General features: G+C 35.9%; 1 protein-coding gene across 1 annotated transcript in view; it reads right to left on the bottom strand.

Moving 5' to 3' along the window:
- Positions 1–17948, bottom strand: part of THADA (THADA armadillo repeat containing) — a gene marked incomplete at its 5' end in the record, with an annotated part of 322555 nt that overhangs the window by 231641 nt on the left and 72966 nt on the right. Inside the window, 3 exons of the mRNA XM_080813492.1 lie at positions 8970–9092; positions 14656–14769; positions 16927–17059. Of these exons, the coding sequence (XP_080669618.1) occupies positions 8970–9092; positions 14656–14769; positions 16927–17059 (370 nt within the window). The remainder of the gene's footprint in view (positions 1–8969; positions 9093–14655; positions 14770–16926; positions 17060–17948) is intronic.

Here is a 17948-nt window from a genome sequence, read left to right as displayed (position 1 = left end):
AAAACATATTCACTTTGTGGTCTCTTCAATCCACCCCTGATTTATCCCGATGACAAAATATGGCCCTGACAGTTCCGGCAACCTTGCAGGGTCGAAAACTCCCCCTCCCTAGGAGTCCCTTAGATGATTGGAAACAACCTCAGTCGGACACTGCCCTAGCTGTGACCTACAACCTATGCAAACATAAAAAGAAAAGATAGCCCTAATCCCAGTATAGCTGCCACCTCTGAGCCTGCCCAATCTCCCACCTTGAGAGTGTAACATCCTTGATAAACTGCTTTGTGCCTGCTACTTTCCTTCTAGCTGTCTTGATCCAAGTGTGGATCCTCATGTAAATCTTTCATGGGGAATCCAAGAACCAAGATCTCCATTTACACAATGCAGACTCTCCCCCTAGTAACAGTAACTGTACTTTTGAGGACTGCCAAAGTGGTGGTACCATTTTACATTTGCACCAGCAATGTATGAGGGTTCCAATTTCACCAATTCTCCAAGTGTTCCCCAATAATTGTTATTGTCCATCTTTTTTAGTATAACTATTCTAAATGGATGTGAAATGGTATCTCATTGTGGTTTTGATTTGCATTTCCCTACTAAATAATGAGGTTAAACATTTTTTCATGTGCTTATTGTATATTCACATATCTTTTCTGGAGAAATAATTTTAAGTTCTTTGCCCATTTTTTAACTGGGCTGCCACTGAGTTTTAAGAATTCTTTATATATTCTGGGGCACCTGGGTGGCTTAGTTGGTTGGGTATCCAACCTGATTTCATCAGTTCAGGTCTTGATCTCAGGGTCATGACTTCAAGCCCCATATTGGGCTCCATGCTGGACATGGAACCTACTTAAAAAAATAATAATAAGTTCTTCATGTATTTTATATACTAACCAAATATCAGATACATGATTTGCAAATATTTTCTCCCATTCTATCAGTTGTATTTTCATTTTCTTGATGGCATCCTTTGAAACACAGACATTTTAAATTGTGATCAAGTCTAATTTATCACTTTTCTTTTGCTGCTTGTGCTCTAGGTGTCATACCTAAGAAACTATTACCTAATCCAAGGTCACAAAGATTGAAAGTTAATTTCTTCTAAAAGCTTCACCATTTTAACTTTTACATTTAGGAGTTTGATCCATTTTGAGTTATTTTTTTAATATGGTTTAAGACAGGAAGCAAGCTGATTCTTCCACATGTAGTACATACAGTTGTCCCGGTACCATTTGCTGAACGGACTATTCTTTCCACCACTGGATTGTCTTTTTTACTAAATGTTAGGTTTTACTTCTCGATGCTTAATTCTATTACATTGATTTATAAATGACTATTCTAATGCCAGTACCACACTATCTTGATTACTGTTGCCTTTGTCATAAGTTTTGAAATTTGAGCATGTGAGTCCTCTTTTTTTCCTCCCAAGATTGTTTTGGCTAGTCTGAGTCTCTTGCATTTTCATCTGAATTTTACAATCACTTTGTCAATGTCTTCAAAAAATTCAGATGAGATTTTAATATATATTGAATTTATATATTGATATATTTATATGTATTAGTATTTTTTATATATTGATATATTTTTAATATGTTGATATATTTAATATATATTGAATATAGATAGACAGATAGATAGAATCTGTAGATCAATTTGGGGAGTATTGTCATCTTAACATTGTATTGTCATCTTAACAGTATTAATGAGATCTTCTAGTCCGTGAACATGAAGTGTTTTTCCACTTCATTTAAGTCTTCTTCAATTTCTTTCCAAAAATATTCTGTAATTTTCAGCATACAAGTCTTATATTTCTTTTCTTAAATAGAATATTACTTTATTAAATAGTACTTAGTATTCCTAAGTACTTTATTCCTTTTGATGCTATTACAAATGGAATCTTTTCTTAATTTCACTTGTGGATTCTTCATTGCTAGTGTATAAAAATACAATTGATTTTTATATATTAATCTTGATTCCAACAACCTTGATGAACTTGTTTGTTAATGATTAATTATTTAATGGTTTTGTATGTGTGTAAGTGTTTGTGTGTGTTCCTCAAGATTTTCTATATAGGAGACTGTCATTGAAAAATAGATAATAGATTTGCATCTCCCTTTCCAATTTGGTTGATTTTTAGTTCTTATTCTTGCCTAATTGCCTTACCTACAACTTCTAGTACGATGTTGAATAGATATGGCAAGAGTTGATATCCTTTCCTATTACTGATCTTAGGAGGAAAGCTTTCAGTCTTTCACCATCACCGTGTTGTTAGCTACAGGTTTTCCATTGATATCCTCTGTCAGGTTGAAAAAGTCCCCTTCCATTCCTAGTTTATTGGGCATTTATAACATGAAATGGTGTTAGGATTTCTGCATCTGTTTAGATGCTCATGTGGTTTTGTCCTTTAGTCTATTCATATGGTGTATTATATTGATTTTCATATGTTGAAATATATACTCGATATTTTAAATGTGTAGAAGTTACATAGCATAACATTAAAAACATTAATGTGAATATAGAGAAAATAACTAGCATGGAAGACACTACTGGTTACTTAAGATAGGAGAGTGTCCCTATGTTTTGCTACAATAGTATAAATGGTTCCAGGACATCTGGTTAAAGTTCTCCTTTTTATTTTCTAATATTCTGTCCCTATTTTTGTCCCTATCCATTATAAAGCTAATAAAGGAAGGAAATTATGTAGAAGTACAATTGGGAGAGAGGTGGAGACGGACTGACAAACTGCATTACCAATTCCTAAATCACTGACAGAAGATGGTAATATGAACCACTGATACCCTATCAATGTGGGTAGGGTCATTACCAGCGCCAATATATCTTGAAAAACTCTTCATAGTACAACAAGGAAAACATGCCCAGCTTGGGAAGGATGGATCAAGGAGAATACAAGTAAAAAGGAGAATAACAATAGGAGAAAATAGTAGTAAAGTGAAAAATGGACAGAAGAGAATGGCTGCCAAATAACTCCAGTTATAATTAATCCTTATCATAAGGAAAATACCAGAAAACCTTCCTGTTTTCTTACCACCTTCTCCATCAAGCCCCCAACATATGGTTGATAAAGACTTGATATTCAGCTACAATGGCTATCAATTTTTTCCCTTCTATTCACTAAGTACATATACTTTTTCTTTCTAGCATGAAAAAGCTAACCACACAGACTTGTGTAGAATATAGAAGGATTTGGTAAAAGAAATCAAAATTAGGTTTCACGAAGCAGTGTGTGTGTGTGTGTGTGTGTGTGTGTGTAGAAGTGTGTATGCACGTGTATATGTATATGTGCAGATAATACATTTTTCTTATGTATGTATGGCTCTTCTTATGTAACATAAATGCTCCCTTGACAAGTAGTTTTAAATGATAAATGCAGAGCCTCTCATGAGCAATCACTGTGTGGTATAGTCACTTATACATGTTACACCTTCACCCTTAACAGATGGTCACATCCCTGAGAATGGGATCTGCGTGTAATAGGAAATATTTTGTCTAGTGTACATGGCGCCAGTTTACAGTAGAAAGAAATACTTTCTGAAAAAAATTCAAGGAGATTTGGATTCTTATTTGTCTTTCATCCCTTCTTAGCTATGTGACCTTGAAAAAGACACTTAAAACTTTGGGTCCTAAATCCCTCATCTGTAATCCAGCAAAACTACACTGGGATTGTAGTGTAATGAGTAGAGCAGGGCTAGATTTAAGCACCACACAGCCTTCAGCCTGGCCCCCTTGTGGCAAACTCACAACTACCGGAGACCCTGGACGTGCTGGGGCCAGCAGAGCATAAAGTATGTACATGGCCGTGCTCCTGGGAATACCTGAAAGGCTCCTTTTCCTCCTCTGAAACCCACTGCATACTGTAGACCGGAGTTGGCCTAAGGGAAGCAACTAAGGATATACCAGATAGAAATATAAGCCCAGTGTGGGTCTTAGTAGGATGTTAAAATGCATACTCAGTGGAGTTTCTGGGCAAGCTGGAAGATGAGTTAGCTGTCCTGTAATGAGGATGCAGGGAAAGAAGATCAGGTTTTCCAGTCACTGAACAAAAAAAAAGGATTGCCCAGAAATGTCTCAGTTCCCATATATGTACCTGTAAAAATTACCCTTATGTAATTTTTCTTTAAAGATTTTATTTATTTATTTCAGAGAGAGAGAGCATGAGTGGGGGACAGGGGCAGAGGGAGAGGGAAAAGCAGACTCCACACTAATCAGGGAGCCCAACCCAGCGCTCAATTCCAGGGCTCTGGGATCAGACATTTAACTGACTAAGCCACCCAGGTTCTTTAACTTAACTAGTTTCATCTCTCAAATACATGTCAAAGATCATCACATGTCACCATTTTTACGAATATTTTTCCATTCTGAGCCATCATCATCTCTTGGCAGAACTACTACAATAGCTTCCAGATTAGTCTTCCACCTTCCCTGTAAGTCTTGCCAGTTTTGAGTCTCCATTTTTAACTACAGCGATCAGATGCCTTCACTCCCCTATTTAGAAACTCTGTCACCAAGGGTTTTTCAACAGCAGTAGGAGCCACAGTTTCAAACCCCAGGTCTGTCCCAACTACATCCATGGAGGCTCTGGCTCATCCAGCCATTTTCAGACTTGGATGACACACTACATCACAGGGCATGGGAACTGCCTTCTCTCACACCTGCCCAAAGGTTGTACCAACCCCTGCCCAAGTTGTGTTAATGCCCCAAGTGTTAACCTTTGATAGTAAGAGAGAGGGGATGGGACTATTCCAAGAGGTGGTAGTTTCACATGGCCTAGAAGAGCTATCACGTGACCAGACATCTAGCTCAGTTTTACCGCAAGGTCAAGACCTGTTCAGTAATGCCTTTCCTCCATTGTCTCACCTCTTCTCTTTATTCCTTCATTCTTGCTGCTGTGGTTTGTACCATTCAATAAAACCTTAGCACACAGATTATACTTCCAGTTTTGTTTTCTAAGGAACAAGACCAAAAGCCTACAAGGTAGGTAAAACACACCACCTCTGTATTCCTGTAACACCAAAAACATTCCCTATAATATCACAGATTCTGGAGTCATACAGATAACAGCTGTATGCCCTTAGTCAAAGTTGTTTTGCCTCTCTGAGCCTTGTCTTCCTTATCTGGAAATGGGGATTATAATAATAGAATCTACTTTACAAGTCTGTTCTAAGCATTAACTGAGATTTTCAAAATAAATGATGTTAGGCACATAGAAAATCTTCAACAAGACAGCTATTATGATGATTGTGTCTTATTTATCCATGTATTTCTTAGTGTTTACTGTAGCATCTGCAAAACAATAGGTGTTCCTAATGCCTAATATGTTTACAACAATACCTTGCCCCTATATTTTAAAAATGCCCAAGAGGTGGCAGAGATTGAAAAACTTCTATGGTCTCAATAAAAAAGATTGAGGAATGTGTAAAAACAAATAAAATTATATATGGATGCTTATTGGAAAAATGTTCCTTTACTACAAAATTAAGTTAATTTCACTTGTGTGTGTGTGTGTGTGTGTGTGTGTTTTCCTCTCCATCATGGAAAAACAGGAAAGTTAGAAGTACAGATGTAGTGACCTTTAGGCCCAAGATCCATTCCTGAGAAGATGTACACAAATTAGGTTTCTGTAAATTCAACCATATTTCACATGTGTTCAGAAAAAAATCATTCTCTAAATGACTTCAACAAAGAATCCTGTGGTAAGCTGCTTTAAACTGTTGTAAATGTTAATTGTTTTAAGATAAAGACCTCTTCGCGTTCATGGACTATGTTGATTTATAATTCAGCCTATCTTAGATTAAGTTTTTATAAGAAAAAAACACAACAATCAATATACTAAAGACACAGGATTGGTCATTATGATGTTTATTTCCTCTAGTACAGCAAACTGAAAAGACCCAAAAAGATTCTTCAAAACCAGGGATAATAGGGAAGAGTCCCGAAAATAAAACTACACATGAGCACTTACATGTACTTACGCAGTCTTCTGTGGATATATGTGTGTATCTGAGTACTACACATACATGGAACCCACATTAAAAGAAAGGCAGAAAATATATCAGAATGCTATACCTATAAGGTAGTTAAACAGGGGAGTTTCACTTTTCTTCTTATGCTTTTCTTTATTTTCAAAATTTCTGCAGTACATGTGTTACTGTCTTAAAAGGTCTCAAAAAAATTTTTTTGAAAAAAAACTGAGCCACTCATTTTTGATACTTTCTGTATTGCTAAAATGTTGGAAAAGTCACCAGGTTTCATTCTCTGAAAGCATTTCTTTGTTCATCTTGAATTCATGGCTTAACGAAAACAATATTGATATTTCTGGCAATCAGTTTTGTGATCTCTAGTTTTCCGGAGGGTCAAGCCACATTCCTACCTCTATGACTCTACTTAAGGTACACATGTACTGCTCTGCTTCCTGTAAATGCAGAGGGTAAACACTGTGTCCTCGGGAGTAATTAGGCATTGCTCCTAGACAGGATTTTAGACATTCATCTTTCTTACAGGAAGATGCTCAATTTTCCAGGCAGAAGTTGGCAACTTAAGGATTCCTCTTTACATTGGGAGGCTGTGCCTTTATATATACTACCACATGCTGACCTTCAACTAGAGGCTTATCACAGAGTTATAAAATAGCTTGTGCCAATCACTGACTAGAAGGCCTGCCTTTCTAGCAAATTCTCCATTCTGCAGGTAATGTATTAAGGTCTAGCTTCTTTCCTCCTCTCCCTTTGCCAGTCTTTTTTTTTTTAAAGCCATATGTCAAGCACTCACAAGCCACAGGTTAGTCTCCTTTATTCCGGAAGGAAAACAGTAAATTCATGGTGCTTCTCCCAAGAATCAGGCAAGATGACTGTCTTAAATCCAACAACTATCCTGAGTATTGTCTACTATCTTTAGAGTTCTCAGTCTAAAAGTTTCTGGACAGTGATCATATTGCCAAAAAAAGAAGGAAAAAGATGACTCAATATTTAACCTCCTCCATTTTAATACTTAGGGTTTTTTCCCTTTGTTTTTTACCTCTGTTTTTTAATTTTTTTAAGATTTTACTTATTTATTTGAGAGAGAGAGAGCGAGTGAGAGAGAGCACAAGATGGGGGGGGGGTAGGAGGTGGGAGGAGGCAGAGGAAGAAGCAGGCTCCCCACTGAGCGGGGAGCCCAACTCAGGACTCAGTCTCAGGACCCTGGGATCATGACCTGAGCTGAAGATGCTAAACTGACTGAGCCACCCAGTTTTTGTTGCTATTGTTGTTTTTTACCTTTTGATAGAGTGTATTTATAGCACTTACTTAACATTCTTGATACCCAGAGTCCATAGCATCCAAAAGAAAGATTAAGAGTTGTTCTGCTTCTAGCTCAACATCATTTGACCAGCAGGGAAATGCAAATCAAAACCAGAATGAGATACTACTTCATACCCATTAGGATGGCTATTATCAAAAAACAAAGAAACGGAAGAGAAACTAACAAGTGTTGGCAAAGATGTAAGGAGAATGGAGCTCTGGGGCATTGCTGATGGAAGAATCAAATGGCATGACCACTGCAGAATAGAGTTTGGCCATTTCTCAAAAAGTTAAACATAGAATTACCATAAGATAGACACAACAGAATTGAAATCAGAAACTCAGTAATTGTATAACAATGTTCATTACAGCATTATTCACAGTAGCCAAAAAGAAACAACCTAAATGTCTATCAACAGATGACTGGGTAAATAGAATGTCAAATATATGCACAATGGAATATCACTCAGCTTTAAAAAGGAATGAAATTATGACATATACTATCTTGAAACCACTATGTTAAGTGAAATAATCCAGATACAAAAAGCCTAACATTCTATGATTTCACTTATGACGTGCCTACAGTAGGCAAATTCGTAGAGTCTGGGAGACAGAACAGAGGTTACTAGGGGCAGCGGGAAGAGAGGGAGGAGGAGAGACTGTTCAACAGACACAGAGCTCCTGTTTAGGATGATGAAAAAGCTCTGAACACGGATAGCGGGGATGACTGCACAACACGGCAAGTGTACTTCATGCCCCTGAACCACACATTTTCAAACGGTTAAAATGGTAAATTTTAAAAAAGAAATAAATGACAATTTATACAAAAATAATAACAATGTAGTATGGGTTTATAATACACATAAAAGTGTATTTTATATATATATATAAATATATATACACATATATATGTACTTTATATATATACATACACACACACACACACATATATATACATATATATATATAAAATGTGTAATAAAAGCACAAAGATTGGGGCACCTGGGTGACTCAGTCATTAAGAATCTGCCTTCGAGGGGCGCCTGGGTGGTTCAGTGGGTTAAGCTGCTGCCTTCGGCTCAGGTCATGATCTCAGGGTCCTGGGATCGAGTCCCGCATCGGACTCTCTGCTCAGCAGAGAGCCTGCTCCCCTCTCCCTCTCTCTGCCTGCCTCTCTGCCTACTTGTGATCTCTCTCTGTCAAATAAATAAATAAAATCTTTAAAAAAAAAAAAAAAAAAAAAGAATCTGCCTTCGGCTCAGGCCATGATCCCAGGGTCCTGGGATCAAGTCCCACGACAGGCTCCCAGCTCAGCCAGGAGTCTGCTTCTCCCTCTACACTTTCCTCTAACCCTACCACCCCTTGTGATATCTCTGTCTCAGATAAATAAATAAAATCTTAAAAAAAAAAAAAAGAGCACAAAGATTGGGAGGAGAGATATAGAAGTATACATTGTTAGGTTCTTACAAAATCTTATACTTCAACGGAAGTGATATAATACCACTTGAGGGTTGACTGTGATGCTTAAGATATATGCTAAAACTTCTAAAGCAATCACTTCAATAAGAAAACAAAGAGTTATGGCTAAAAAGCCAACAAAAAAGATAAATAGTAGTTTATTAAAACCTACTCGGAAATAAAATTAAGTCAATGAAAACAAATGGCAAAAGTACTTACCGCCCAGACTGGTGATGTAAAGCCTAGAATTGCAGCCTTAGCTCCATCAGCAACATACGGAATAATATTTTCTCCCAGACGTGTATCTCTGAACAAGGCTCTAAGGATATTTAAAGCATGAACCTAGAATAAAAATCTGAAAATTAGTTGTGGGCCAAAGACCATGGTAATTCTAAATCTGTACAGATCTAATAGTTAACCTCAAAAAAAAATTACTTAATTATAGTAAGAAATAGATAATCCACAAATGAAAGAGCAGATTTTAATAAAACAACTAGTATCTGAGTCAATTTTTCTAAAGTAAGATTTGAACAATGCAATAAAAAAAGCTTGATCCAATGGACATATGCAGAATCCTGAATCTACCAAGGAGAGACAACATGCTCTTTTCGAGTACACACGGAACATTTATTTTTTAAAAATGACTTCAAACCTAGCCACAAATAAAAATCTCAACAAATACCAAATAATTAAAATCTTAGCGATTGTACTCTGATTACAGTGGAATTAAGTTAGAAACTAATTTCTTTAAATATATTTAAAACTGATAGTTTTTACAAACACTGGTCAAAAAAACCCTTTTTTAATATTTAGAGCTGAATAACAACAAAAATACTACACGTCAACATTTGGGAGATGCACTGTAAGTAGAACTTAAAACAAAAGCATGCCTTACATGCTTCTATTAAAAAAAAAAAGACTAAAAATGAGTATGCTAAGTGTCCAATAAAGATGATAAAGAATAATAAATTCAAAACAGAGAAAGAAAATTTAAAAGAGCAGAAAATTTGAAAAAAGCAACCCAAAGCTGATACTTTGAAATAGAAACAAACTTCTGACTAACCAAGAAGAGAGAGAAGAAAATAAGCAGTATTGTGAGAATACCAAGGATGACATGACTACAGATAAATGAGAATAAAGTAAAAGTAAGAATACTGCTACAAATAACACTACCCTCATCAATTCGAAAAATTAAGTAAAAATGAACACTTTCCCAGGAAACAGAATTTATCAAAACAAATTCAAGGAGAAATTAAAAAGTTAGATAGATGTTAGCACTACATAAAGGAAATCAACAGATAAAAATCCTACCCAGGGACCAAAAACAACAACAAAAAAAACCCTAACCTAATAACTACAACAATTACCAAAAAATTGACCCACATGATTTTATGTACGAATTCTATTAAATATTCAAAGAATAGATAACCCCAATTTACATAAACTATTTAAAGAAGAAAAGACTCCCAAATTTATTTTGTCAGTCTAGCATAGCCTGGCTATAAATACAAAGTAAGGACAACTATTTTGGGAAAATGGTAATACCTACCAAATCTTAATATACAACACCCCAAAACCACTCCTAGGTATCTACTAAACAGAAATGTACATATATATTCACCATTGGGCATGTACGAGAACATTTGTAATAGTACTATTCTTAATAACCCGAATTTAAAAACTACCCAAATGTTCATCAACAGAAGAATGAAGAAGTTATATAATATTATATAACAATGAAAATGAATAAATCACAATTTGGATGGATACTATAAACATAACATTGGTCGAAAGAAACCATATCAAAAGAGTGTATAGTGTATGATTTCATTTATTTAAAATAAAAAAAAATAAAAAAAAACAGGTAAAACTAAAACTGAAGTGTTAAAGTTAAGCTAGTGGTCACCCTTGGGGTAAAGGTACTGATGAGGAGGCTTTCAGGTGCTAAAATTTAGTTCTGTCTCTTGCTACACACAAATGTGTTCACCTCGTGAACTCTACTGTGGTGTACACATGATTTACACATGTCTTTGTAGTGTTATAATTCAATAAAAATTTTACACTAAAAAGTAAGGACAGGTACAGTATGAAAAAAGAAAACCACAGGTCAGTCTCACTTATGAATCCAGTGAAAATATGCAAAAATATTTTTAGAAAACTTTTAAGTCAATGTATAAAAAAATGTATAATGTATAAAATGTATTAAAAAAAAATCCAACATGTCAAAGTTGTGGGTCTGGCCTGTAGGCAAAGACGGTATTGTATGAAAAAAATCAATATCTTCATATTTGCAAATTCTAAAAAGAACCATTTATCTCAAAAGATATTTGAAAGCATTCAATAAAATTTTATTTCCTCAATGAGACAGAAGATAGATTTAAACCTATAGCAAATATCAGAAACAACACAAGGCCACCTGCTATCTCCATTTCTATATAAACCATACTATAGGGTCCAGCCAGAAGAATAAGAAAAATGTCCTATGAATAAGAATTAGGAGGTAAAACATGTTTAGCATTATTCACTGAGGACATGTTTATCCATAAAGAAAATCCAAAAGAATTTACATCTAAGTCATTAACTGTAGTACAGCAATTGCTGACATGACTTCTTTTTTTATATTGAATTTTCCAGTCCATGAGCATGGCTTTTTTCTCCATTTATTCAGATCTTCTTGTGTGTCTTCCATTATTTTTAAAAATAATTTTCTATAAAAGTCTTATAGACCTTTTGTGAGATTTAATTTTTGTGAGATTTAATTTTTCTAGTGACTATAAATGGTATTTTAAAGATTATATTGTACGCTGCCGGTGTGTACAAGTGCAATTAATTTTTTTGGTTACTATTGTGCTTATATTCAGCACAGAATCATTTTCCCCAAACAAATCAATAAATTTAAATTCCAACCAAAATTCTAAAAGGGGTTTTGTTGAACTTAACAAGCCAATTCTGTACCTTTGAAAATGCAATGGAACAAATATAGCTAAGATAATTCCAAAGGGGAAAAAGGGAGATTCACCCCACCAGATACCAAAACTTATTAAAGATAGTAACTTAAATAGTGATTTTGGCTCAGGGATAGATTAGGAGATCAATAAAACAGAGCACACAAACAGATATGCATATCAATAAAAACAGTACATGAAAGATAGAAGGATGTTATAAATCACGGGGAAAAGATATCCTGTATCAAAAATGTTTGCATATTAATTATCCAAATGAAAGTAATAAATTTTTTTCTTATTTTACACACAATCAAAAACAAATTACAGGTGGTGTAAAGATGAAATGTGAGAAGTAAAACTCTAAAACTTTAAAAAGAAAATATAAAATATCATTCTGACCTTGGAGTATTCTAAACAAGATTCAAATGCACAAACCATAAAAGAAAAAGCTGACACACTCCCCTTGATTAAAATTTAAAACCTGCAGCAATAACAGCGTAAGCAAAGTGAAAGGAGAAGCCACAGGTTGGGAGAAGGTATGTGTAACTCAAATAACCAAAAAGGAATATTGTTATCAGGAAGATCTTTTTTAAAAAGATTTTTCATTTATTTATTTGAGAGACAGAGTAGGAGAGAGGGAGTTGGGGTGCAGAGGGAGGTGGAGAAGCAGACGCCCCCCCTGAGCAGGGAGCCCAATGCAGAGCTTGATCCTAGGACCCTGAAATCATGACCTGAGCCAAAGGCAGATGCTTAACCCACTCAGCCACCCAGGTGCCCCAGGAAAATCATTTGAAAACAGCAAAACCCCAATTCCTACAAGACAAAGGCAAATAACCAAGTTGAAGGCAGCCAGAAACTGTTTTTTTTAAAAAGATTTTTTATTTATTTACGTATTTATTTGTCAGAAAGAGAGAGAAAGAGCGCGCGCGAGCAAGCACACAAGCAGGCAGAGTGGCAGGCAGAGGCAGAGAGAGAAGCAGGCTCCCTGCCGAGCAAGGAGCCCAATGCAGGACTCAATCCCAGGACCCTGGGATCATGATCTGAGCTGAAGGCAGACTCTTAATGGACTGAGCCACCCAGGCTTCCCCAGAAAGTGTTTAAATGGGCAATTCACAGAAGTAATCCATAAGATTAAAAATGAAACATGAAAATATGTTAAAGCTAGCCAGGTTATTAGTAAATCTGACATAAAACTGGGAAGTGCCATTTCACATGAAGCAGAAAGGCAGAAACTAAGTATAATGAAACACCATTCTAAAATTACAATGAAGGTGGGGCGCCTGGGGGGGGTCAGTCAATTGTCGAACTTCTGGTTTCAGCTCAGGCCATGATCTGCCGTTGTGGGATCAAGCCCCAGCTTGGCCCTGAATCTACTTCAGATTCTCTCCCCCTTCCCCTTTCCCTCTCCCATGCCACCCCACTCACACTCTCTCTAAAACCAATCAATAAAAAAAAAAAGAGAGAGAGAGAGAGAGAGAGAGAAAGAAAGAAATTACAACGAACGAACTTACAGCTCACTTACCTTGAAAAATAATGTCTATTGGAAACACCCAAACTATAAAAAGATGTATCGATAATACCATTTATGTTTTTTAAAAAAGGTCACAAAAGAATGAAAACTGTACACAGAGGGACTTGGACTAGTGATTATAGCTGAGGAGGGGAGAAAGGAGTACGGGATGCAGAGGAGCCCCCAAAATATACAATTCTATCAGCAAGTTTTACTTCTTCAGGTTGACTTGGTTTCATGGATGTTCATTGTTCACTGCACATTTTTATATGCTGAAATGTTTCATAGATACCTAATAAAAATAATAAGAAATATACCACGGAAGGAGAGAAGGAAAGCAAATTATCAACAAATGCCTAGAAGACTAGTCAGAGACAAAGTTTTTACATTTTATCAAGTTAATAAAAATGACCCTAAAATGCCATGAATGATTTTGAAGCAGAGTAGGACAATAATTATCCAACACTGTTTAAAATTAAACTCCATTATTTTCAGATGTTCTCGTGAAAAACAGCACTTTCTTTAAGTGGGAGTCTAAGAAAATGGAACCAAATTGTATTTTTCACATTTTGCTGGAAAAAAATCTAAGACTGATAACTTCTGAAAGGTGAAGTTTGCCAGAAATAAGGATATTTCACATTTTATAGTCACAGGACAGAAAGTGCCATATGCTAATAAACCCCATCCTTTTCCACTAGTCACACTCTGGCCCATGGACTCCCTTTGACACCTCCCACAGGTTCTGAAATAAAACCACATGTACGAACGTATTGTACTTGATTGACGTGTCAGCTCTTCTGTTCCCTGACCTAGCCTGGGCCTCCTACCATTGGGGAGGAAAGTCTTACTATAAAGCATTTACTGAAAAAGCCTAGACAAGATGTACTTGAAGGTATTTACTATTATGGAGTAGAGTGGAGTTGCAAGGATTACTTACCCCAACTTCTCACTCATACACACACACACATACACACTCATACACACTTAACCCAGCCACAGCAGTGATTAAAAGAGACTAAATATAAGTTAAAATTAAAATATGAATATACCAAAGGATAGACACTTCCTTTTAGGGAAAGATCAGCTACTGAATTACAAAATGTGTATCAACTCAAAGAAACACACATGAAATTTTAAAGTGATAGTACATTCATTTAAAAAATTTTAGATGCAAGGGCAGTATTATAAAATATCTTACCTAAACTGGATGTTTTCACTAGAGTTTAAAAATATTTCATTTTGGTTAATATATATCAACTAGAGCAATGATTTATTTTGTAGATAGGAAAGGCCAACAAAACAAAACAAAACAAATTCAGATCAAGCATCAAATGCCTGCCCTGTTTTCGAGAATTCTATATCTTCAGCAGATACCTTTTTTTTTTTTTTTGTTACATCAAAGATTTAAAATCACTGCCTTCTTAGCAGCCTTTGTATATTTCATTATTACCTGGGGGACTGTGCTCCGTGAGTCATCCGTAGGCAGAGCCAATGTGATTAACTCTTTCATTGTTATTTTCAACAAATCCATTTTGCCTTTCTTAGGTTCACATGCCAATAGTGCCTACGGAAAAACAAGGCAAAAATTAATGGGGCTCTGATTTTACATATACCTATTTGCTACTTTCCAGAATCAATCCCCAAATGCAAAATCCCCCTATAAAAATTCGTGGTGTCAACTAGGTTAATTAAACCATGTGGTCTTGGGCAAGTAGCTTAACCTCACCATCCCTGGGATTCTTCATAGGAAAAATTCAGTGATGGTGTCATTTCCAGGTTTGCTTGTTAACGATATAATTCTAAGAGGCTGAGAAAATGGCTCTTGTTGACAACTCCTTTAGGGCCATAACTAGGTAGCAAGTCTCAGATACAATAAGCAAGTAGTTTTTATAACAAATTTACCAACAAGAAAATTCTCTTTACTTAAAAGACAAAAAAAGCCTGTGGATTAAATTTCTAGCAAGGATTTGGAAACTCCCTGGAGACTAGTCAGTTATTTAATTCTTTACTAAAGAGTTTCTACCTGGAGGAGTATCAAATTGTAGCACTGGAAACTCCAAGCAGCAAAAGAAAATACTATAAACTCCAAAGGGGTCCTCCGCTTGAATTTTCAAGAGCTGCTCATTTACTTTGTGTCTAACATTTTGCTCATACACAATGAACATAAAAATAGGATATCAAACTACCTGAGGCAATAAAAAGGAATGAGGTACTGATATTTGCTACAACATGGATGGATTCTGAAACATGCTAAGTGAAAGAAGCCAGACAGGACGGCCGCACATTTTATGATTCCATTTACATGAAATGTCCAGAATAGGCAAATCTATAGAAACAGAAAATAGATTAGTGGTTGTGTAGGACTAGGAGTAGCAGGGATTATTTCATTTGTACGAGCTACTAGCTCCCAAGAGTGAAAGTTTCAAGCTATTCAGCTTCTTCAGAAACACTTATAATCCATAAAAGAGGAAGACCCGAAATAGTTAAGTTTAAAAGAAAAATTTATCATAGTATATCTATGCTCAGAAAACATACATATATTATTTTTCTAATGACCACTCAAAAAAATTTTGTATCTGTTTGCACAAAAGTTAAGTTCATAAACTAAGTAGGGCAGTTTTTCTCCATAGTCAACATTAAATAAAGTTTTCCATGAGAACATAACTTATTGGTAAATTATGCTATGAGGAATGGGACATCCTCGAGCAGATTTTCCTAATAATTTAGATTTTACTCAACTAACATAAATAAGAAAGTTATATGTAATTACTGAAATGTCTCCTTGGAACCATGGCTTTTGTTCCATCAAGAGCTGTGGGCATAATTACGACACTCTCCCCAAGGATTGACTAAGAAAGTGCATGTCCTGATTGCTCTGTCTCTGTGACAGTACTGGAGGGGAACCACAGGTGGAATAAGCACACAGCACAAACAGGCAACTAGACCTGGCTGTTGTGTTAACATTTGTCCTCAGACAGACGAATGAGGCAAAAACACACTAGGTCAGAATGAATTACAGGCAGGAGATGAACCCAACTGATGAGGAATGGGTCAGATCAGAGAGGAGTTCATTTCTGAAGGTCACCAAAATTCATCCAGCAGAACTACCTCGAAGATCTCTGTATCAAATCAACAGCCTCTGCAAGTGGGATCCACTGTCGTCACACAACGATGACGTTGGAAATTTGGGGAAAGATTAAGAAAGAGAAGGAAAAATGCAGGTAGGGACACTAAAATATTTCGTTTCACTAATTTTCATTGCTTTTATTATACCACCCCCCTTCCTAGACTGACTTCCTGGATATTAAACAAAGACATTTTATGGAAGGATTCAGAAGAAACTGCTACTGCTCGTTACTTACAGAGAGTCTTAAGGGTCTTGAAATAACAGGAAGACTATTTTTTCTAATTCAAAAAGAAAAAGGTAACACGTACACTTCCTAGAAGTGAGCAGTGAGGTCTGCCTACTTCATACCCAGGTGGAAATCTATACCACCTTCTGTTCACATGACAAGACTGACCTCGTGGAGGGTTTGTTCCAAGAACAGATCTGTCACGGGAACACACCGTCCACACATACAACAAAGCCACGAGTGCTACAGTACTTAAGAGACAGAATTGTCCCTTATGCAATATGCTTACTCACATGTCAAGGGAATTGTCAAAAGACAAATAAAACAAATTATCAGAGGACAAACAGCTATGTCCTGTGGATAAGTACCTGTATGTAGAAAGGAATTCCGGCACTGCGCCTTGTAGCACAGAGTTTAGATGAAGGATCACTGCATTTAATTTCTTCTAAAACATTCCATAACCACTGTTCCGGTAGCTTTTGCAGACTCACATTGGGGCACCTGAAAGGCATATATAAAGCAAACATTTGGAATAACCAAGTACCAAAAGGTAAAAGCACAAACTACGGATACATATCAACATTGTTAGAAAAGAATAAATATTCTTACATTTGGAAGGAGGGCAACTAAAAATTGTGTCCCTTTCTACTTTTCACTTATTTTCCTCTTTATTACGGGTCTTAAGGTTTGAAACTATTAAAGAGTCCGCTTCTTACAAAAGCCTAGGAAACATGTGTCTTGTCTGCAAAATAAGTTTTAATACCATGGCTTACGCCCACCGTCAAAATGTTCTGATCTTTTGATGTTAATGAAATTCTTACAGATAATCTTTCTGCAAAACTCAAGATTTCTAACAAAGGAAATGAACTTTAATATAATTTATGTTCTACCTTTATAAAGATTATTTACATTCAAAGAAAACACATATTAAGGTGTATTTTTAAGGTATATTTTAATAATCATTTTCATGTACTTCAAAATGTGGTCTACCACAAAATTTTCAACCAAATCCAATGGAGAATTAATAAAGCAAGTTGGCATAAACATTTTGAGGTTATTTGGACATTACTGTTAGTGAGATTCTGTTCTATTATACTGTTACTCTAGAGTGCTTAAGAAAATTTTATTTAAAAAACTTCTTTTTAAGATTTTATTTATTTATTTGAGAGAGTGAGAGGAAAAGAATGGGCACATGAGCAGAGGGAGGGACAGAGGTAGAAGCAGACTCCCCACTAAGCAGGGAGCCCGACACAGGGCTCAATCCCAGGGCCTGGAGATCATGACCTGAGCAGAAGTTAGACGCTTAACTGACTTGAGCCACCCAGGTGCCCCCCAAATTTTTTAACCTTATACCTTATCAGATTATATAACATTTTCTTAAGAAATAATA

Source organism: Martes martes, assembly GCF_963455335.1.
Source record: "Martes martes genome assembly, chromosome: 9".
NCBI lineage: Eukaryota > Metazoa > Chordata > Mammalia > Carnivora > Mustelidae > Martes > Martes martes.
The sequence above is the reverse complement of the archived record's forward strand: the minus strand, read 5'-3'. Positions and strand labels throughout refer to the sequence as shown.